This window comes from Trachurus japonicus, chromosome 9, assembly GCF_045865225.1.
Source record: "Trachurus japonicus isolate A0001 chromosome 9, Traja_1.0".
NCBI lineage: Eukaryota > Metazoa > Chordata > Actinopteri > Carangiformes > Carangidae > Trachurus > Trachurus japonicus.
This window is the reverse complement of record NC_140915.1, coordinates 31,976,628-32,001,345: the sequence shown is the minus strand read 5'-3', so window position 1 is coordinate 32,001,345 and position 24,718 is coordinate 31,976,628. Positions and strand designations below refer to the sequence as shown.

At 41.9% G+C, this 24,718-nt stretch overlaps 1 protein-coding gene across 1 annotated transcript; it reads right to left on the bottom strand.

Annotated features, from left to right (window-relative positions):
• Positions 1-2,516: 2,516 nt before the first annotated feature.
• Positions 2,517-22,365, bottom strand: tmem150aa (transmembrane protein 150Aa). The gene is made up of 8 exons (XM_085787408.1): positions 22,273-22,365; positions 18,498-18,778; positions 17,712-17,759; positions 17,523-17,609; positions 17,002-17,069; positions 8,754-8,881; positions 8,468-8,645; positions 2,517-5,415 (listed from the first exon to the last, which is right to left on the bottom strand). The coding sequence occupies exons 2-8, from the start codon at positions 18,560-18,562 to the stop codon at positions 5,111-5,113; spliced, it is 879 nt and encodes a 292-aa protein (XP_085643534.1). The 5' UTR covers positions 18,563-18,778; positions 22,273-22,365; the 3' UTR covers positions 2,517-5,110.
• Positions 22,366-24,718: the final 2,353 nt, after the last annotated feature.

The following is a 24,718-nucleotide window of genomic DNA, read 5'->3' as shown; positions in this document are numbered from 1 at the left end:
GTGCATGTAAACACCTTAGTCCGACTGAAATCGGAGTTGAGAACTCCGATTAACACACCCAGATAATGCGATTGGAATTCGATTTTCTCCGTCATGTATACGCCTTAGTCGGAGTATAACTGGACAATGCATGTGTGCATGCTCCACAACCGTAGAGACGGCACAAAGTGGAGCAGAGAAGCCGCCCAAACCCGGCAAAGTAAAGAAAAAAACCCAACATCAGCGCCGATTCAATGCATTTCATACAGCGCGACCAGCAAGAGTGTTTTATTTAAAAAAGAGAGAGAGAGAGAAAGGAAGCCCGTATCCTGTTCTCAGCGCGCATCCAGCCCAGACGGACGCATCTGGTTGGGAACTGCAGTTGAGAATTTATTATTAAAGGGGACCTATTATGCTCCTTTTTGCACCAACTAAAATAGTTCCTGGGTGTCTTAAAGACATGTCTGTGACGTGCTTTGGTCAAAATACCCCAAAGATCAAACATCACAGCATTCTCAAAAACAGGGCTCTGCAAAATGGTCTGTTTCAGTGGCCCCTCCCTTTAAATGCAAATGACCATCGACCATGACGATGTCTACTACTAGTACCTATACTGATTTGGCCAAAATGTAGTATGCAAACAAAAGCTAAATCTGCAGTAGGCAAAGTGCCAGATCTCCAGTATGTATCTGACCAGTCTACATTGTGTAATGAAATGTGCCCATGACCTAGTCTCACCCTAACCAAAGATGGTATGGAGTAGTCTTTGCCGTGTAGGCTACTGTAACCATGTAACATGTAATATAAAAATGCAAAAAATAATTATATAAAATAAATTAAAAATATATGCAGACTGGTCAGTTCATTGTAAAACAGTTATTTATTGATGTAAATGTGGTGATTTGTGCACATAGACTACAGAGCTCCGCAGCACTGCACCTCCTCTCATCCTCCTTCTCACAGCTTCACTTTTCATTCAAACTGATTCAACTGCCACAAGATTTCATCAATGAGACCAACATTCTGCTAAATAGACTAACCACACGGCGGTAAACGTCTAAAAAACCTGCGGGCATGTTTATTAGCGAGGGTTTTCTCTACCGCGATGAGCACGGGCGTCTGCCCGGCCGAGGAGGCCTGCAGACGGGCTCTGCCTGTGTGAGGAGCCGCTGCAGCTCCGGAGCTCCGGTGCTCCGTCGGTCCAGCGTTACGTCGGTCCGGCGAACAACGTCACCCCGGCGGTACGTCGCTGCTCACACAGGTACAGCTTCACTTACATGAAACGTCGGCGTAAACTTCTAAATAAAACTTAGTAAAGTGACGCTACAGTGCTACAACATGCAGGGAAGAAGCAGGAAGTGCTCTCCTCCGCTCTCCGCTGTGACACCAGGCACAACAGAGCAGCATGGGAGGAGGCGGGGCTGGCTGGAGCAGAGACCTCAGCATGACCATGTAGGGGAGTCCGGCACGCCATGACGTAGACGCGAGCTCATGTCAAAAAAAACTCAGCGCAACCGAGTGTAACAGGTGTGCAGAGAAATCCCAATTATCTAGCAGGGTTTACCTCCAAATGCATTAACCTCAGGATATGACACTTCCACGGCCTCTAGAACCATTATCCAACATTTTAAACACATATAAAAGTCTGAAAAGCTGGAAAAGCATAATAGGTCCCCTTTAAGCTTATAAGTTAAGTATAAGTTGTTTATATTCAGCTTTTTACGAGGTGACAGAAAAGTCAACAGGACAGGAGGCGTATTAACCCGCTGAAACAAACGGGTGGAGCCGCATGAGGGGGCGGACCTTGTCAGTTATTCGGTTTTTTCAGTTGCATGTATATTGAGACAAGGACAGAAGTCCGACTTGACGCCAAAATCGAATTTTGAGCATAGCTCGATTAAGCTCTGCATGTAAACGTACTGATTGATTGATTCCTTTTTATACTGTTTTGTTTTCTAAAAGAAAAAGTTTATCTGACATAATTTTAAGTTTATACTGCATTAGAGTAATTCTGTATAAGCAGCCACTGACTAAACCAACCCTCATGTGCAGAGTTGTTAAAATTGTTAGTTCTCCTGAAACCTGTCCCATAATCACATTCGGATGCTGGGGGTCATCATCAGTAACATGGTAACCAATATTGTCTGGAGTGGTTCTGGTGCTCCTACATCGCATGGCAACCGCTTATTATGCATCTGTTTGCTGTTGGTGCACAGACACACACTACTGGACATGGAGGCCTGCTGGGATTTTTAACCAGCAGAAAATACGTGTATGTATGTAGGCAGCTTATCCCCTCTTTGTGTGTCACCTGATCTGCCAAAACAGACTGTATACATGTATATATTTATAGAGCAGGTGACATACACACATACATGTTTGTTCTGTTGGTTAAAGATCAGAAAGTTACTTATGGGTTTATACATTAACAAAATATGGGTGTTTGTGTGGTTAGGATAATGTATAACTATCCCAATACATCAACCATAGCTCAACACATTTCCACATTCCAAGAAAAGCCAATGCAAACCACCTGCTAATAATTTATCATTTTTATTTCATATTTGAATATAAATCTCTGTCAAATGAAAATACCTAAATGATAGACAAATCATTAAATATTTACAGAATTTATAAAAAGGAAACAAAATAATCTGTTGACTTGTTTTCAGGGAATTATCTGACTTTTCCATTACCATTCTTTTACATGTTTTTCAAATTGAGGAAATAAGAAGAATACATGGTTTCATTTGTGTGCTGCTGTTGTTAGAGTTCAACACATGTAGAGGTCAGGCAGCCTTTTGTAATACAGGATGAACAAACATACCATTTGAAAGCTTAGTGAAGTGCACATTTTGACAGCAAAACAAACAAAAAAAAGTCTGTAAAATCCACCATTAAATTTGGGCCTGTGGAAGATGGTGTTACGCAATAAATCCAACCCTGATGTGAGGACTCGTACAAGCTGCCATTTGTAGTCACACCTTGTGACTTGGTTACAGTATGGTGAAAGAGGCTACAGCTGAACACAAGATAAGATCTGAACATGTTTCCCTGGCATAGTTCAAGGGATAAGGCTAAAACACTGCACACATACCAATTCATACACCTACTGCTGCCGTACAGAAAACCAATCAATACTCCAGAGGATTCCAGGCTTTTTTGGCAAGATTGCAGTATCACGCAGGATCACTGCAGTCCCACAGAGAATGGGAAGTTGGTTAAATCATTTGCACGAAAAGTAAAGAAAACTGACCCGACGTGATTTTATGCATCTTGTGGCACAGCAGATCCACTGTCCTGTCCAGCGCTAACACTTGCCAAGACAAACCTTTGTCGATCGCTGGTCCACCGTCACTTAAATACTTTTCTCGACCTCAAACAACAGTGAGATGGAGAATATGTTGAAACTCTAGCTTTCACATTTAAATAACATCAAACCCACAAAAGATAAGAGGTAGGTGATGTGACCTTTTAAAAATGTGTACTGCTGGTATCCAGTGGTTAGACAGTTTAAAATGCATCAACACTACACAGAGGGCAGAACACTGTGCGTTATGAAAAGTACTTCTCAAACGGCTCATTTAAAACAGTAACTTAATGCGAGTGTAATCTAAACTGGGTGGCGATTGTTAGCTTTAGTTTGAGCAGTGGTCATTGGTGGCAGTCTGGTGTTAAAGCTAATTCAAAACTCAGATTTTCACTTATTGGCAACAGGAAATGATAGAAAAACCTCAGTGTATGACACACTTTCCTGTGTTGTATTGTCTGGTTGTATCACTGCTATTGACACGACTGTGACACCTTGAGGTTTTATGGCACAAGCATCATATTCACCTCTCAGTAACAAAACTTCCCCTTCTACTGCTGGGAAGGCTTCAGCTCATTTTTATATTCAACAGAAAACCTAAACTCAAGACTCAAATAAGGCTTCCACGGGTCCAGCCTGGAACCAGATCAGTGTGTGAACAACAACTATGTTATTCTGTATACGCGTTAGTCGGATTATGACTGTTCTATAAAATGTCACTTCAAATGTCTTTGTGTCACTTTTTTTTTTTTTCAAACAAAAAGAGCCATGTGTTCAACTCACACTGAAAAAAGGCATATTTCACTCCAGTGGAGTGGTAAATTATCAGATGATTGATGGCGATTATTGCACCTGCCATGACAAGTGTAGGAAACAAAAATAGTTAGCATGACAAAGAAATCATCAGATCATGCAGCTTGTGGGACAACAATGGAAAGACACCAGAGATTCTCAGTTAACAGTGATTCAAGTCCAAGTTATCAGAAGAGAGCAACCGTCATGCACTCACATGTCAGTGAAATGGGTTATGACCTCAAGAATGATAGTGGCTCAACATACACATATACATATTTTGTAAAACAATTTTAAAAACACCACCAAAAACTTGCATTCAAATCATCTGTGCAACCAAATCAAATTGTCATGTGAAATCAATGATTTTTGCCAAATCATCTGACATGTAATTTATGCTTAATTGGTTTCAAACGGCCATATGCTTGCAGCCTGAAAAACCTACATTACTGTTAACTATTCACATCTCAAACATTCAATATTTTCTACCCTCTACACAAACCGAAAAATTCCTATTCTCTCATTCGAAAAATGTGCCGTGCAGAGATAAGCAAGAGGCCACGACAGGTGGGCCACACGGTAGCAATGGGTAGTTCATGAAGGAGTGTCGGGGTGGGGGGGGGCTTGTGGGTTTAAGTAATTTACTTTTCCACCTTGACACCAGTGAAATCCAGTTATAGAAGGAGAAAAAAAAGTCTTGTTCTAGTGAAGACCGGCCCAGATCAACAGCCACCTCAGAAAACATTCATGTTCCAGTGCTCAGACTGGCTCCACACATTCAGCCCTCCAACATCACCACTGACAATGTAACAGAACCTTTCACCACAGGCTCTCGCACCAACGTTGAGAAAGAAAACAAAACAGAATAAAAAATTTAAAAAAGTGTAGTAATACAGATGGAATAACCTGGTGTTGGTTCAATGGTTAAAGATATCACAACCTCCTCCACATGTCATCTCACCTTCCTGAGGGCGCTCGCTCATGAAGCACCTCTGCACTGACCTTTCATACCTTTGGGCTGAGGCAGAGCTACAACATGGCTATGCTCTCTGGGGTACAGTTGAGATGTGTGGATGTGCTGCTGCCCCCGGGCGACTTGAGGTTGCCCTTCGTTGCCCCGCCTAGTGTTGAGCCCCGGGCCCTGGGGCCCATGATGACACCTGAGCCGTGGTGATGACTCCTCTGCAGGCCCACCATCAGGGTCTCGCTGGTGACGGTGCCGAACTCGTAGGTGAAGGTGCCGTAAAAAACCAGGATGTCCACGGTGAAGACCCACTCACAGATGGCTGCGGCGTGCTGCAGGATGAAGCTCTCATGGATGAAAAAGATGCCGCCTGAGGGACACAAGTTAAGGACAAATACTCTGGTAGATGCATGAGCTCAACAAACACACCATAATACTAATATTATTATCACAACTATTACACTACTCTGCTGATTTCACTGCACAGTGGCACAGGAGGGAAAACATGTTTGACACAATGAGATGAGACAAAGGACAGGCAGCTTAACCATAGGGTGTCAGGTGTAAATTCATAACATTGTCCTATTATTTTATCTGGTGTTACAGAGCTGCTCTAACCAAGTCATTGAATGCTACAAACAGATAAGGGGGAGAGAGAGAGAAATGAATGATGACAATGATTCAGATTAGTGGTGGAGATGAAAGAGTTCCTGCATAAACTGCTTCTTGAGAGCCATTGTTCTTACTTTTAACATTATGAAACAGCCGACTTAATGCATCAGAGGCAACAGGCTGTCAAAGGCAAGCCACCCTTGTTCCTGACTGGACGTCACCGAGAGGCAGGCAGGCGAGCATCAGCTCAATGTTTAACAATGTCCGTCAGAGTTATGTCTCAAAGTTAAAAGGACAAAAATCTTCATCTGTCCACAAGTGTCTCAAGACTTGTGAAGAGAAAGGGAAGTCTCCCAGGGTTTTATTGGCATGTTACCACATTGTGGACTGTGAATGTGCTGATGTCAGGATGACAAGGTGGAGCCTTCATGAGCTGAATAAGGCAATCCAAACCTTCATTTTGAACTCCAACACATGCTTTAGGAGACAAAGAAGGAGGCTAAGAGACAATCTCAGATATGAAAAACAGTAAAATGAAATATTTAGATTTATGAGAAACAATGTTGAACTAGAAAAAGCATTTCCAAGAATGGAAATGGTGTGAATGCTGAAAGCAATGCTGAATGAGCTGAAGAAATTGTTGAAACAATGCTGAATGAGCTGAAGAAATTGTAAGAAAATAGTAAGAAAGAAGGAAAGAAATTGGGGTAGAAACAAAGAAAGAGAAAAGGAGTAGAATGCTAGTAGAATGCTTTCAGCATTCACACTAAAAAAGAGAATAAGATTTGACTAACAATAGTGTGAATGCTGTCACACTAAATAAAAAAAACTCTGAAATTTAAAGAGGAACTATGCAGGATTAGCTTAACTATGCTACATGTTTACCTTAATTAAACAGCTTTGGCGTAATTGTGATGGTTCAATAAATGACATATAACTTGTTCCAGGGATACCTGATGTAACAGCTCTCGTCTCTACGCACTGCGACACATAACCCCGTAACCTATAATCTCTTGTTTATGACAGATAAGACTACACAAATATACACATCATATCATCGTATATGATATTTAACGTTATGTACCGCCATCTTGCCAGCTTTGTTGTTAAACAAATGCATGTGGCCGAGAGGAGGGTTAGCAAAACAGTTAATAATGTTAATGGTGGCTAAGTGCCCTCACAGTCACAGCAGTATCTGAGCATTAATAAAGAGGATGACCTAAGGGGCAAAGAGTTGTTTCTAATGGTTCTAATTACATGATATACTTTATAAGCACCCAAAAGAAACCGACTAGATGTGGTTTTAACAAATCTTTCTTTAGGGTCCGGGCAGCCGGGAACCTCCTCCTCCTCCTCCTCCTCCTCCTCCAAGAAAGTCATACTTCCCATGGGCGAAAACTCACCAAACTTTGCACAAAGGTCCAGTCCCATGCCAGATTCACTCAATTCCAAGGACATGTGCCCCCCCTAATAAGCGTTTAAATTTAAAAACTTTAAAAATTCCTACCAAACCAACGGTAGATGCTACAGTTTTGAAACTTCACCACAATGTAGCCTCAATACTGCTGAAACTTTTGTCCACTTAAACTCATTACAAATTTTGAAGTCCATCACTCTGTTTTTTTCAATAACTGTAAAACTTTTAAAATGTATCTCCTCCCACAATTTTTGCTCAATTGACACCAAACTTGCTACAGGGCATCTCCAGACTGTCCTCCACAAAACTTGTTTCTCGGATTTTTGATTAAGCAAAAATTGAGCCTACAGTGCATGAAAACGTTTGACTGTAAACAGTACTGTAAACATATACCATCAAATTCTTGATAAATACATTTTCAATCTTCCTGAAAAAAAATGAGAATATTCTGGAGTCATGGTTGATGAAGTTTGGCAAATATCAGAATTTTATCTCAAAAACTGAATTTTTGAGAACATTTTGAATTCTGCTCTCATGGGAACAACTGCAGTCAATGTGAGAGTGGAATTTTTAAACATCATATTTTCTCTTATGAAGCAAAACACTTATCATTAAAAACAAATCACCAACATTTCCATGCTGTCAAGATGCAATTTATGTATTATCAGATTTTTGTTTAGATGACTGAATTTCTGACATTTTGACCATTTCATCACAACAGCTGCCCGGGCATTGACTCCCTGAGTCGATAAATGAAGCTACACAGCAGGTCTCACTACCAGCCAATTAGCTCAGCGAGTTAGGAGCTGGTTCTTGATGTCAGAGATTGTGAGTTCGAGACCCAGCAAGGGTGATGATGATGATGATGATGACAGATCAAAATGTCAGATGTCCTCAACAAGAAAAACAAGACTGAGTTGTACTGATGGTGGCATCACAGCAAGCCTCTAAATTAAAAAATCCAAATAGCTTGGACTGGACCATGTGCGAAGGCTCCTAACATCTTAGACTCATAGTACATGTTTGACAAATACATATCAGAATTTTACTTCAAAAACTGATTTTTCTTTTTACTGTGGTTTCAAATCTGCCTGCACGGCAGTGAATGGCTTACTCAATTTGTGAAGCCACTGTTGAACTGCCACTTGTCAATTAGCTCAGTGCGATAGACAACGGTCTTTGGTTCCACGGGTTGTGGGTTCAATTCTCAACTGGTGCAAATTGAACATTATAAGGGCAACTGTCCTGTCTTCCTATTCTCCTGTTTGTTGCTCAGAATTGCCTAAATTTGCCAAAATTAGCCTGGACCCGACCCATTGCTGCACAGCAGCTATAATCTTTCTATCAAATTTGTGTTAACACATAACAAGAGGGACGTCCCTTGAAAGGATACTGAGGACAAGGGAGACCATAGCTCCCAGTGCCAGTGCCACACGGAAATGGGCCATCCAGTAGTCAAGGGCGGTAACAGCGACCCTGTAGGTGAGCACACACTGCAGACACACAAACAGCAGCCCTGCTGGAAACGCCACACCAGCACCCACATAGTGGAGAGATTTGGCATGATCGACCTGTCAGACAGAGACACACAACCTGAGTTATAGTGTGCATTGGTCTAAAATCCCCCCAAAAGGATTTTTATTTAAATGTGTTCACACCATTTTGTTGTGTGAGTTTACCTGGAAGTTGCCCACCATGAGCAGACCCACGGCGTTGGTGCAGCCCGACACCAGAGCGCTGGTGTTGACCCAACAACGGTGGCTGTGCTCGATCACCTGGGCGTAGCGCAGAAGGCACACCATCACCACTGCAGGACACGGTGACAGAGAGCACACGTTCACACCGCGTCCACACATCAAACACACATTCACATTAACTCATTGAGTGCCAGACCTTTTATAAAATGGTCAGTGCCATGTGCCAGCGTTTTGGGGCATTTTGAGTAATATGTCAAGACCCAGATAATATTTTGTACTATGACTCTGAAAACACCAAACAGCTCAAAAGGAAAGAGGAGACTCTCTATTTAACTAGGGAAAAAAACATTTGTTTGTACCTTGTTCCATTCTTGATTTATCTTAAGCTGAATAGAGCCTGGTTGCACCAAAAAGACCACTTTTTTTCTAGAAAGCTGAGAAAAATGCATTTTTGTGAAAGAGAGTCTCTCAAGAAAAATAGTGATTTATCCGTTTTAATTTTGGCTTCAAAAACATGTAAGACATCTGAAAATTTCATTTCACATGTTTTTTCATTCACACACACACACAAAAAAGACAAACAACAACAACAACAACAACTAAAATACAAGTACGAGCTGTTGCTGCCCCCTCCACCCATCCCCCCCCCCCTCCTTCTCCTCCTGCTGCTTCCCCTCGTCTCTGAAGGAGGGAGGGAGACGTCGTGGCGTCTTCAGCCTCTGTGCTGGACGCGGCCGCGGCAGCGACTCACCGCGCTGATCTCTCATGGTGCAGACACACCAACTCCGGCGGCGACGGATCCCGACGCAGCTAATCGCCGACCGCACCGGCGAGTGGGCGGGTCTGTGTGACGTGGTGCGGAGCATGAGTTTCGCTCTGCCGTTTCCAACATGGCGGCCGGGTCACAAACGATCTCATTTTACAGTTAAACAACACACTAAAGTATGTTTCTGAAAACATTTGAGGCGGGAAATGTGTAGTGCAGTAACAGAATCTTGATTCACATTTGATCAACACTGCCTAGTTTGATAGTTTGAACAAAGTTTCTGGAGCCGGCTGCATCCGTCAGACGGACCCAATTTGCATAAAGTAGAAGTGGAGTCGTGATTATGGAAATTCACATACGGCGACTGGACCGTCAACTGGACGTGTCGGATCCATCATGCACCGCGCGACCGGAGCGCTTGCTCTGCATAGACAATGAATGGGATCCGTTGACTTGACGTCCGTTGCCGGAGTTGGTGTGTCTGCACCATCAGTTCGTCGTCACGTCGGTCAATCAGTACGTTTACATGACACTTGAAAAAACCGAATTATTGCCTTAATCCGACTATAAATGGACAACTGAAGTGCATGTAAACACCTTAGTCCGACTGAAATCGGAGTTGAGAACTCCGATTAACACACCCAGATAATGCGATTGGAATTCGATTTTCTCCGTCATGTATACACCTTAGTTGGAGTATAACTGGACAATGCATGTGCGCATGCTTCACAACAGTAAGAGATGGCACCAAGTGGAGCAGAGAAGCCGCCCGAACCCGGCAAAGTAAAGAAAAAAACCCAACATCAGCGCCGATTCAATGCATTTCACACAGCGCGACCAGCAAGAGTGTTTTTTTAAAAAAGAAAGAGAGAGAGAGAGAGAGAGAGAGAGAGAGAGAGAGAGAGAGAGAGAGAGAGAGAGAGAGAGAGAGAGAGAGAGAGAGAGAGAGAGAGAGAGAGAGAGAGAGAGAGAGAGAGAGAGAGAGAGAGAGAGAGAGAGAGAGGAAAAAGGAAGCCCGTATCCTATTCTCAGGGCGCATCCAGCCCAGACTGGCGCGTCTGGTCGGGAACTGCAGTTGAGAATTTATTATTAAGCTTATAAGTTGTTTATATTCAGTTTTTTACCAGGTGACAGTAAAGTCAACAGGACAGGGGGCGTATTAACCCGCTGAAGCAACGGGTGACGGCGCATTCGTTTTTTTCAGTTGCATGTATATTGAGACAAGGACAGAAGTCCGACTTGACGCCAAAATCGAATTTTGAGCATAGCTCGATTAAGCTCTGCATGTAAACGTACTGACTGACTCCGCGATCCGCCTCCACTTTCGCTTCGGCATTTTGGTGCTGATCATCTAGATGAGTTTACCTTTCCTGTCTCCTCCGATCACTTCATGCTGGAGCTATGCTAACAGCATCCGTGGCTAAGCTTTCCTCCAGCTCCACGTTACACTTGTTCCAGGCTCTGCCCGTCGTTTTTTTCTAGAAATAGAAACTTTTTCCAACTTTGTTATCTCTGTACCGATCGCGCTCGTCTTCTCCTTCCTCTTCACTTCTTGCTCTGATCTACAGTCTTCTTCGTTCTACACATCCCAGAAGCCCCAAAATTACTCAGTGTGCGCGAAAGCGTCCCCATTTACCAGCCGCAGAAAAGTGCGTTTGACGTCTATGGACGTCAATGGCACTCAAGCGTTGGATTTTGATTGACGTCCATAGACGTCAATGGCACTCAATGAGTTAAAAGCCTTTTGATGTGACTCAGACAGTGGAAACTCAGTCACGGTTCAGTTTTTTTTTTTTTTTTTTTTTTACATGTTTAATGTTCTTGCTTCTTTACAGTTTTATCTGTAGGCGATCAGATACTGTATTGTCCTCAAGGGGACTTGGGCTAAAAGTGCTGGTTGCAGCTGCAGTCACATGACAAATATGTACACACATTCACAAACATAACAGTAAGTTAGAGCAGCGCTTCGCCCAAACGAACTCAGTTTGAAGCTGACAGTAGTTTTAAGGTGCTCAGCAGAATGAATAGATAAAAGTATATAACAACATAATATAGGGTTAGGGGGTGTGACTACACCCATTCAGCTGATGTTACACTGTTTGAAAACTTTAAAGCTGCAAGTTGCTGTCTGTTACAGCACACACCAAAAGCAAAGAAAACACGAGATTAAATCTAGAAATAAATATGCAGGGAAACAACAAGAGAACATGTGGACTAGAGACCATTTAAATATACATGAGACAAAAAGGTGAATAATGAAGCGGCAGCGAAAACAGCAGGAAAGAGATGCAATTAAGGGCAAAGGGGGGAAAATGGGGCAGAACTGAGCGGTGATCAAACAAGATGAGGAGGAGGAGGAGGAGTAATGGAGGAAGGCCACAGAGGGTATACGCAGGGGAGGGGACAGTAGGGGGAAGTGGAAGGAAAGCTGCATTCATTATTGATTAGAGAGCACCGGCTATTTCAAGCCCCTCCATATCTCTTGGAGGGGAGTGGCTGACGTCTGGAGGCACCATGGAGGATTGATGCAACACACAACGGACAGACGCCACAGAGAGTAAACATTTCTCACCTCAACCATACTCAGTGATTGTGTTTGTATTAAAGAGCAGAGGGCAGCAGTCTGGAGAGCTAACCTGCACATCTAATTTAAAATTCAGCATATGCCTAGCCTAGAAATCTAGACGCACCCTAGTGGCAGCAAAAATATTTGCGTAGGCAGGTCTAGAAACGAGCCATAGGAACTTTTTGAGTCTCGAACACCGATTGTGTTCACCAATCACAGCGCTCTATCTGTTTAGAGCAGTGGTCCCCAAACTACGGCCCGCGGGCCAAATGCGGCCCGCGTTCAAATTCCAACCGGCCCGCAGCCTCTGTCATAAAATCAATAATATGCGGCCTGCCAGCACGTACAATTTTTTTTGCGATATTTTGCCATGTGCATGCCTGTTTGTTTTCCTCGTCTCTGGCCTCCAAACAGGCTGAATGACAAGAGGCTTCACTCAGTGACTCGGGGTGTGTTCGAAACCGCATACTTTCCTACTACTCATACTAATTCTGACGTCATTTTGAGTATGCGAATGCACAGTATGCGAGTTTGAGTCGGTTTGAGTATGCGAGAAGTTCCCGGATGGCATACTAGATTCGCCAGAATGTTGAGTATACATGAGGAGCTTGCTACTCACACTCAAATTACCCAAGATGCAACGTAACGTGACGTCACGGATAGTCTTTTCCTTACCGCGAACAGAGAAAAAACAACAACTAAACAGGACAACAGAAATCTGCCTGTTAATACGTGACTTTATTAAGTTTTAATATTTTTTCATGCGAGAAAGTAACTGTTTAGAACCCCAATGTGCGGTTAGTTTATCCAAACGACGGCTGTTTTAAGTTTGCCCCGATGTTTTTCGGAGAAGTGAAGCTCCAGGTCCGAGCAGCGACCGCGACATCATAGAGGCAGCAGCCCGGCTCCTGACGTGCTCCGCCGGCCAGCCTACGGTCCTCGCCCAGGTGGAGAAAACGACCGCTAATTAACTTACCCAATGGCTTTTAGAGGTTTACCAACGGCTGATTAAACTCTTTTTAGGGGATAAAACATCGGGGGAAACTTAAAACAGCCGTCGTTTGGATAAACTAACCGCACATTGGGGTTCTAAATGTTGGTCTCATTGATGAAATCTAACAATTGTGGCTGTAGCAGAAGTTTGTTTGTGGTTAGACACAAGAGCAGCACTGCCTTGGGGTCTGAACGCACAGAAAACACCACATTTACATAAATAAATAAATGTTTTACAATGAACCAGGCCGATCTCAGAGCTGGCTAGACTCTCCGGTAAGGCATATTGAACGGTTAAATGCCGTTAACGGGACGAGAGCGGTCAAAACTGCGGTTCCAAGCTAGCTACATCGAGGGTAGGTTCGCTTCCTGTTTTCAAAATAAAAGCACAAATTCTATCGTTGGGGTTTTCTATATAGTAAAGGGCAACGGGTGTTTTATTTTGTGAAAGTAACCGGAAGTGCGTTGCTCACGACGGCTAGCTTTAGTAGCGCCGAAATCGTCCAAACAAAATTGTAAACAGCTGGTATTTAGACAAATTAACGACACACTGCTGATCTAAACGGCTACTTTCTCGCCTGAAAACGTTTGAAATGTTAATAAAGTGATATATTTAAAGAATTTAGAGCTAAAATGAAATCAGCTTTAGCCTGTTGATTTTGGCTCGGGTAGGAGCGCAATGCATTATGGGTCATCATGTAGTATGCTGCAGTGTAAACGCTCTGCATACTGTCTGATTGATGAGTATGTAGTATGGAGTATGGACAGTATGCAGTATGGAAGTATATAGTATGTAGTATGCGGTTTCGAACACACCCTCGGTCTCAGCAACTGGGCGCGTTTGTTCCATAGCGGAATGAAATGAAGGGAGTGAAGCCTCTTGTCAGTCATCCAGGATCTTTAGACTGCGTTTACATGCACTTCAGTAGCCCGATTTCAATCAGGTTTTTTAAGTACCCCGATTTTGTGTTTGCGCATGTAAACATCATTTCCCGATTCCAGAAATCGGGATAAGCTCATATCCCGATTTTGAGAAACCTGATTTTGCTGCCCGGAGAACTCCGAAAGAAACCAGGATACTGGAGCATGTAAACACAGTACCCCGATATCTGAAAGCTACTCAGCCAGCTGACGTAATCGTTACCATAGATACGTTACGTAACAAAATGGCGGCGACAACAAGAGCGCATTCTGGAGCGACGAGGAGACTATTCAGTTTTGTTTGTTTGTTTGTTTGTTTGTTTGTTTCATGCAAGAAAGTAACTGTTTAGATCCCCAATGTGCGGTCGGTTTATCCAAATGACGGCTGTGTACAAGTTTGCTACGACGTTTTTCGGAGGAGTGAAGCTCCCCGTGTGTGAGCTGTGACCGGGACATAACAGAGACAGCAACCCCGTCTCCTGACGTGCTCGGCCGGGCCAGACTACTCCGTCACCTCGGGAGAGACTACGATCGTTAATTAACTTACCCGTAGGTTTTTAGAGGTTTACCGCCGGCTGGTTAAATTCTTTTTAGGAGATAAATGCTGGTTTCATTGATGAAATCTAACAATTGTGGCAGTCGCATTAGTTTATTTGAAGTAAAAGTGAAGCTTCATGTGTGCATTAGACTGAGGAGCAGTGCTGCCTGGAGGCTCTGTAGCCTAACGTGTGTACAGAAATCACCACTTTTACATCAATAAATGCATGTTTTACAATGAACCGATCAGTCTGCATTGAATTTACCTTTCTTTTATTAAGTTATGGCAGCATTTTTAATTTGTAAATTTTCTGACCTACATATTTCCTAGTAGTTGCGCTTCCTGTTGTAAACAATAAACATGAAACACACATACGCACGTAAGACGCAGTAATCAGAAACCGGGATACGGTATTTATCATGTATACAGGGATACTGAATAACCGGGTTTCTCTAAGTTCATGTAAACACCATACCCCGAATTTGATCAAAAAACGGGGTACTTAAAAAACCCGATTAAAACCGGGGTACTGAAGTGCATGTAAACGCAGTACTGTCTCTGTGGGGGGAGGCGGGGCGGCTACCACACACACAGTGCAGCCTGAGTGCAGCATGTGAGTCTGTGAGGAGCAACGCAAGGTAACGTCAGTTGCCAACTTGGTGACTTTCTCCCTAAATCTGGCGACTTTCCAAACCCTCTCATCGACTTTCTTTTTGACAAAAGCCACTAGCGACAAATCTAGCGACTTTTCCGGTGCTGTTACTGTTACAAACGTTTCTGGTTTGGAGACTCGGACGTGAAAGCACGTCATCACTGCTGTTTCCAACGAGCAGCGGTGCTGCCGTGAGCCCCCGTCCCTACAGCCCCCACCGGCAGTGTCACGGAGCTGTCCCCGCTACAGAGACCTGCTCCACGCCGCTGACACCCCCACCCCACCCATCTTAGAGCGACATACACAGCCTCAGTCACTACTCACCTCATCTACTGTGATGACACGGTCAATATCTATTCAAGTGCAGTTTTGTTGAGACTTGATAAGCCATTTTATTTATTGTTTTGGTTGTGTGTGGTTTTATATTTGAGTGCATCTTTTCTTAACAGAGACAGGGTCTATTCTTGTTTTTGGTTGTGATTTTTATTCAAGTGCAATTTTTGATTTTTGAAAATATAATATAATATAAAATATAATAATATTTCAAATTAACCTAGATATGTTTAAGCTTCCTTTTTTTCCAGACATTTATGTCATTTTATGTGGTCTTCAAATATGAAAAGCAGAGTGATTTTGGTAAAAACTTGTTTAGATTTATTTATCTACGTGAAGAAATGAAAAGAATTCAATTTGCAATGAAAAAAAAAAGTATTAAATAGTTAATTTGCATTTAATGTTAATGGTTCAAAGGATGTCAGGCTGAATGGTCGGCCGACTCGGCCCCCACACATTTTTACCTCACCAAATCTGGCCCTCTTTGCAAAAAGTTAGGCGGGCTTAAGGCGATGGCGACATACATTTTAATTGGCTTGTCAGGCTAACATCATCCTGCTCTTTGCTCTGATTGGTCGTAGCGCTACCCTATTGCGTGCAGAGTAGGGTTGTATATCTCCACCACTGAGGCCGATTCGATACGCATCTCGATACGCTGCCACCGATACGATACATTAACGATACACTGCAGTTTATTACCTCAATACCATTCTGCTTTACTCTCTGTATCAATTTGAGGGATGTAGCCTATATTTGGTTAATTTTTACAGGGCAAACCAATAAATCATATTTGAAAGGTACAGTCTAGAGGAAATAAATGGTAGAAATGAAATCCAGCTTAATCATATAGTCGCATCGCATACGTTTATATCGGACCACCGATATGAATCGGTGAATCTCCCCATCCCTAGTGCAGAGGCAGTTTGAAAGGCAGCCTTCATCCCGCCCCCTGGATTGAGCCGAGGTCTACCAGTCGTTTCCAGACTAGACATTTTAGTGATATAGTCTGGCTTGTATGCCAGTATTTCATGATGAATGAACACTTAATATTTGTTGATGAACATTTTTACAATTTACTGTAAAAAGTTAGTTATATTTTAGTAATCCCTCCTACACAACAGTGGTATTGTGGTTTTATCGTGGTGGTATTGTGGGAAACTACTCTTAACTTCACTTCATGGAGTATCCAGTGGTTGCCTAGCAACTCAATAGAGACATCAAGATGTCATGGCTATCAGCCAAGAAATACTCCAGCACATAAACCACAATAAAGCTGTGTTTTTTTTTATGAAGGAGCTTCAGAGGAGCTGGTGTGGAGCTCTGATTCTAACACACATATGACAGTGGTATCAATCTTCTCAACAAGAAAGCAAGAAAGCATATTTCCATTTTCAGCACGTACTCTTGCACAGACACTGTTTTTATCCACATAGCTTGAATTCGGTTAGAACGAGGCCTCACCCATGAAAGCTCCAACGTTGCCAATCAGGCTGAAGAGGCAGCTTTCAGGAGGGTAGGAGCCACATTTACTGTAGGACATGAAGACACAACAACTCTCAGTATCAGCAGGAGGAGATCCAAACATATTAGTGCATCACACAGTTACTATGTGTTTTCAGAATATCAAATTGTAAAAGAAAACAAATCAAGTGACTACAGATGCGTGAACTAAACTTCTCTCCGATATCATCTAGGTGTAAAACTTTCCACTACATACAGTACAATGGTAAAAAGCCTGTAAATCCTGTGCTGCCTTTTTACAACTGGGCTTTTGTACTTGCCTGTGGTTAGAGGCTTATTTGCAGATTAGACAAATGCAATTTATGCAAAGCGTAGCTGCGTGGGTTAATGACCGTCATAGAGCAACTACATAACAAGGTGCTAATTCATGCCTCTGGGCTTTCACTGACACAAAATCACTTTTGTACTCCACAGAAACAAAGACTTGATGCACAGAGAGGAGGAGAGGTGACACAGGAGACCTGATGAGGGGGATGTCCTGGATGGTGCAGCATGTCTTGGGGAAGCCTGGTCGGGGCAGCTCCTCCATGCATGTTACATTGTAGAACCTGTGGCAGTGACACAGTCAGGTCATTACCTACTGATGACTGAGGTTTGAAACTATAAAACATATTAAGACACTTTCAGATCAACACAAGGAAATCACTCACCAGTTTTCTACAGGACAAACATGGTGATTCATCACAGCCATGGCATACCTGCAGGGTAAGGAGGAACACACCATAATACAAACGCCACAGATGAAACAAATAGGACTATTATCAATATACGGGATTATACTGGTCTTATGCTGCGTTCAAAACAACTCAGAGGTCATAATTCCCAACTCTGAACTTTCCGACTTCCGACATCATTGCGTTCACGCTGCAGGAACTCGGAAGAAAAAAAAACATGGATACCTGAAGGAAGTTTGGCATATTGTGGCTCATAGCTGAATACGAAAAATAAATGCATCAGTAAATGATGTTTATTTTGGAGGACGTTATTTCCGTCACATACGAGGACTGCAATTTCACACCATACAACAATAACAGCTAATAAACGTATTTCATATAGGCTACTGCAATAATACACAAAAATATGCATTAAAACTTCAACAAATAACTTAAAATGTCTAAATTCTAACCGTTGAAGATGAGGGCTGCCATGTTTTGATGTTGTCGTGATGTCAAGTCGGAAAGTCGGAGCTCTGATATGATACCCGAGTTTCAGACCTGTAATTTCTGAGTTTGACGCCATTCAATTCATTTTTTACAACTCGGAGCTCGTTTTTTTCCGACTTCCGAGTTGTCTTGAACGCAGCATTAATACAAGGAATTATTCGGCAGGAAGAATAGAAATAATAAAGAGTACCATCTATTCTGTACACCTGATAATGAGAACACATTACTGTATGTGTCAATGTGACAGCATACTGTACATGACAGTTAACTCACACTATCCATATTCCTGTGATGGAGAAGGCAGACAGGCTGACAGGCAGGACGATCCAGGCAGTCATTGGGCTGGCAGTGAACTGGCTTTGTCCCAAGCATGGGGTGAGAGGGGGGCTTCGGGCTGGAGTGGCGACACAACAGAAGGGATCGAGTCGGGGGCGGGTGGGGGTGTGGGGTCACTTACACACAGGGGAACACACGGGGATGGGGGGGGACATGAGAGGACAAAAGGGGGAATGGCACAGCTCTTCTGCTCCACAGGGCCTGCAACCAGCAGCAACCTGAGACAACAAGACAAGATGTTCGTCAGGAAATGAAAAACAGAGTGTGTGAAGCCACAGGAGTTTATTTATCTGTGATGCGGCGTATTTATAGTGTTGTCCACTCAATGCCAGTTGCACCTCACTGAAAATGCAACATGTATGTCACACTGGACCCCACTAAAAGTTAAACAAAGACCAACGGCCTTACATCTTCCATTACAAGTTCTTCTGCAAACAATGGAAGCCAGTCGACATGCTGACATGCACTTATGTTCTGTTCCTGTGTGACAGGAAATGACTTCTATGTTGTACTCCCAAAAACATTGTAGGGAGGTGCACAGTTTCACATGACTATGAATCTGATCAAACACTCTCCTCGTGAGCTTGTCATACAAACTGACAATGTCACAGGTAACAAAAACTGAAAACTGTTGATTACATGTCGGTTCAAGGTTCAGTATGTTTAAACAGACTTAAGACCCAGAGCCAACAGTGGTAGACACAACATAAAACTGGAGGTGGACAGACTGTCCGTCGTCCTTCCCTCTTCTTGAATGAATTTCTCCCACTATCATTGTTCAACATCAGTGCAGAGAGGAGCCTCTTGCTGTTTACTGTAAATACTGAAACACATTTTGCAGTCGAACTAAACCTTTTTGTGTTTAAAAGAGAAAAGTTACCCCAAAACAAGATGACCCATGAACAAAATGTGAATGTTTCTTTATACTGTACTGCTACCATTTGACAAAGTCTATGTTTTTATGATGATTTTTCCCTAAATGACCACCACACTGATTGCACAAGTACAAAGACGAGCACCTCTTGAGGAGAACTGAACAGCAACACAACGCTGTAAAAGGTGCTGTCAGGGACGACTGTACCCTTGTGATAATGAGGACTCTGCTAAGGTCGGCTGAGTGGTGGAAGAAGCATGGGACAACACAGGCTGTATCGTTTTACACAGTGTACGGTTACAAGTGTGTCCTTTGCCTGAGAGGAGCGAAGATTAACTTCACCTAAAAAAAATCCTACGAGGTAGTAACTCTGTTCCCAGAGAAAGGTCAAAGTCACAAATCAGACAATGTTAGACACAAATTTTACACATCTATCTTTATTATTGTGCCATTATATATTATACGTATATATTATAAGTAAGGTCAGTTTTTCAGTGCTTATTGATCACTTAACAACAGGATATCAGGTGGGTTATGTGATGCCACAGACGTCCCATGCAAGTATAACAGTAAAAGTCAAGCAACTTTCTTCTGTGAAACCAGAGGTCACAAGCGTGCCCTGGTAAACTTCCACATTTTCTCTTATGCTTTCTCATCTCTGAATTTGATTGCATTTAGATTTTACTGAACAGCAGGGATTCGTAGATTTATTAGCTGATCAAAACATAATGGGCAACTATTTTGATAATCCATTAATTGTTTTGGTTTCTTAGCTTCAGGCTTCTCAAATGGGTATTTTCTGGTTTGCTGAGTCTCCTATGATTGCAAAATGAATATCTTTAGGACTCTCCCATAATTTGTAGTGGGACCACCCACAGGCTGACTTTCAACCCGATTTTGCATTTTTATGCTTCCACCCATTACTTTCATGTGAAATTGATTAAACCCATGTGACTGGTTTTTCCATTTCCACCAACTGCACCAACAGATGTTTGTTTCATCAGAAGTCACATGGAGTGTACAGGGTTTTTAAATGAAGAGAGTGGTGTGGTTATAGGTTAACGTAAACTGTTTGTAGACAGAATGCCTATTATTGACATACCCGGACCAGAAGACAATGACTCACCCGCCCCAAAGACTACCCCCCCATCTGCCACACAGGCTCCTCCATCTGCATCGACATCATTAAACGAGCAGACATTGAGTCACAGTGGGCATACAGACGTTTGCTCTCAGCATCACATTTGACAGCAGTTCAATAGCTTGTCATAATTCTTTTTTTTTTTTTTTTTTTGAGTGTCCTGCTAGCCTTTTGTCTTCCCTATTCACTTATCTCTGAAACAGGTTCATAGGTTTTTATGGGGTCTTTACAAGTTGCCTAGGTAACCAAAATATGCCTCATTTTCTTTCCAAAATATTCTCTGAATTTTACTGGAATTTTACTGGGAAAAAATCAGTAAGTGATTTATTCAATTTTATTTTGTTGTTTTATTTTATTTCCTGCTGACCCAAACACCATCATCTGTAACTAGTGAAAACTGTTCCATTACTGGTGTAGGCTATTTGTTCTTTCCTCACCATGTTTGTTGAAATTGTATTATTTTCCTGGGTTATTTCCATAAATAAACACTAGATTTGACTAAATAAGCACCCATGGTCCTCTCCCACACTCAAGATTCAAGTATTGTGTTTCCTCATGATAACATAGCAGCTCTTACTACAGTAGTAGAAAGGACAGAAAAGTTTTTTCCAAAGGTTTCAAAGTGCTTTCATATGTACTGTAATATGTAATATGAAAATGCAAAAAGTTCAATATGCCTATTAAAGATATTCAATACTGCCTGTTTTATAATGTTCACATGAGATAGTGAAGCTAGCAGATCAATAAAGGGTCATTTCAAAATGGCATTACAATAAAATAAGTGGGTTGTACTGTGCATTGTTTGTTTCACAACTAGGCTACTGGTGGAAACGCCAGGGCAAGATGGTGACCTAAAGAATGATGTTTTGGCTGAGGAAGTAATCACCCTGAACTGAAGAACAACACATAATCTATACTCTTGAGAAAACCTGAAATTCACCATTCCCAATGACTAAATCTGTTATATTTTTCAAATGGCAGATGAATAGCTTATTATGCATTGATGTCTGTAGTTGTAAGGTCAATTTTCTGATAACCATTGTTGTAATTAGATTTTTCTAACATCCACACTGCTGGGGCAGTTTCTGTCAAAATTAAAACAGATCTCAGAGGTCTGAGTCTCAGATTAGATGTAAACTTGTTATGGCATTTTATGAGAGCAGCAGATCCAAGGATGGCTGGATAAAGGTCAAACAGGCTGCAGGTTAGTAAGGTAACCTAACACCTAGTGTCACAGCCATTTTAATATTTTGTCCAGGCTCCCAGGAGCAGCTAAAACGCAGGATACTGACTTGATCATGAGGGAAAACGTCAGTGTGTTTACCTGTGCAGGAAGCCATACCACCCCCACCCCCACATCCATTCAATGGAAATATACGCTACTGCACTTCTAAGACGTCATACAACTGTGACAATGTATCCAAATAACCACTGTGTAATATTTACTCACTTCTCTAGAGCCGCCTGCTGCAGCAGCATCCCTGAGCCCGACCACCGGGTAACGGCACCGTTAGCCTCGTTAGCTTCATCCTAGCTAGCTAGTTAGCCTGCACTTTACCAGTTGTCTTGACTTGACACTTGACCGCATCTTGATTTCCGCTACACAAAGGGATACGCTGTTCAACAGGAGACATTCAGAGGACAACAACACCGAGACCACCGGGACAGTCACAACACGACAGTCAATTTGTACTTACCTTCAACCTGCTCTGCCACCACAGACCTCTACAACCTTGTTTCCTTTTAAAAACACCGTTTTCTTAGTGGAGGAGGCGAGACGCATAGATAACTTCCGCTTGTTCTTTCCAAAATAAGACGCCATGAGAGTTTCATGAAAGAATAACTTTGACCAAATTATAAATTACAAAACATCGACAAAATAAAAATCGATGGGTTCGTTATGTATACAATGCAATTTGACTTGATATAATCGTGCGTGAGACATCGATGTGGCGCTTTTATTTTTGGAGGAATCAAATAATCTTTAGTCTTATTTTGGTATAGCTACTAACTAACTTGACGCAGCTCCCACTGTTGTCAGGCCCCACTGTGCAACACCTCTGTGTCTGTGCTTTTTAGTAAGACTGTACAATAATAGGCTCAGGGCCGGCCCTAGGATTTTGGTGGCCCTAAACAAGATTTTTGTTTGTGGCCCACTCTAAGCGCAAACACCAAATCACTGGTTAAAACTGAATACAGACATGTTGATGCCCTCTGAGGTTTGAGGCCATTTTCTCGACTTTTACATATTTTCATAAATTTAACACCAGATAGGCTACTTGCAGATGTAACAATACTCAAGTGTTTCATGTCTAAGTATTAGAACCTCCGCTGTAAGCACACTGAGGCCCGTTTGTCCTAGAACACTGTATAAAGAAATAATTTAGGCCAAATGCTGGAAATTTGAGGTCTGCTTTTTGAAAAATTTCAAATCCCTTGTGAAAACACACCTTCAGTCATGAGAATGAACTGTTTTGGTGCTTGAAATAGGATACAGGTAATAGATAAGTGTAGAAAACAAGTCTAAAATGAAGTTTTGTAAGATTGCTTTTTGAGCACAAATGTTGTCATTCTGCCATTCCATTTTCACCAAATGTCTCAAATGTGAGATAAAAGAAGCTGAATATTGACTTCACATTACATATAAAGCTCATAGCGTGCACATGCAGACCTCAGGATGTTTAAATGACTTGATGAACCCTGGTACCTTTCTGATCATGTGGCCCCCCACCTAACGGCTGTGGCCCTAAACAACCGCATAGAGTGTTTATGCCAGGGGCCTGCCCTGAATAGGCTAATGTAGCCTACTCCCTGAGAATTGTGAACCACACTTGTGTTTTTATCTTAGAATAACAATTTTTTAATTAATTTAAGTAACGAACATACACTTTTTCTAAACTCGAATATGAAAAATCTCTAAATGATTAATGTAAATTGTTTCTAAAATGTGTAACATTCAGGTTTAGCAGTGCACAGTATTAGCCTAATAAATAAACACACCTACAGAGCAGGCAGGAGTGTAGACCAGGAGACATTATTTAATTGACTGCAGTGAAGTTAGTTTTAAGTTGGATATTTCACAGACATTCGCTCCTTCTCAATACATTAAAAGTTCATAGAAAATATAAGATGTGTTTAAATGCAATAAAAACAGGAGTGTGTCATAGAGGAGGCTTAGCTCTACCGTCCTGTGTTGATTTTGAGTCAACAGGTCACACGACCTGGGAGTTATTGAGCTCTAACGCTCATAAAATATATTAAAAATTCATATGAAATAGTAAATGTGTTTAAATGCAATAAAAACAGGTGTGTGTCATAGAGGAGGCTTAGCCCTACCGTCCTGTGGTGATTTTGAGTCAACAGGTCACATGACCATGGGAGTTATTGAGCTATAATGCTCATATTTACTGTATAAAATACATTTTAAAATTCATATAAATATGAAATGTGTTTAAATGCAATAAAAACAGGTGCGTGTCATAGAGGAGGCTTAGCTCTACCATCCTGTGTTGATTTTGAGTCAACAGGTCACATGACCTGGGAGTTATTGAGCTATAATGCTCATATTTACAGTATAAAATAAATGAAAAATTCATATAAAATATTAAATGTGTTTAAATGCTATAAAAACAGGTGTGTGTCATAGAGGAGGCTTAGCTCTACCATCCTGTGGTGATTTTGAGCCAACAGGTCACATGACGAGTTATTGAGCTATAATGCTCATATTTACAGTATAAAATATATTACAAATTCATATAAAATATTAAATGTGTTTAAATGCAATAAAAACAGGCATGTGTCATAGAGGAGACTTAGATCTTCTGTCCTGTGTTGATTTTAAATGAACAGGTCACATGACCTGGGATTTATTGAGCTCTAACGCTCATATTTACTGTATAAAATATATTAAAAATTCATGTGACCTGTTGGCTCAAGATCAACACAGGATGGTAGGGCTAAGCCTCCTCTTATGACAACACCTGTTTTTATTGCAATCAAACACATTTAATCTTTTATATGAATTTGTAATATATTTTATACTGTAAATATGAGCATTATAGCTCAATAACTCCCAGGTCATGTGACCTGTTGACTCAAAATCACCACAGGATGGTAGGGCTAAGCCTCCTCTATGAGACATAC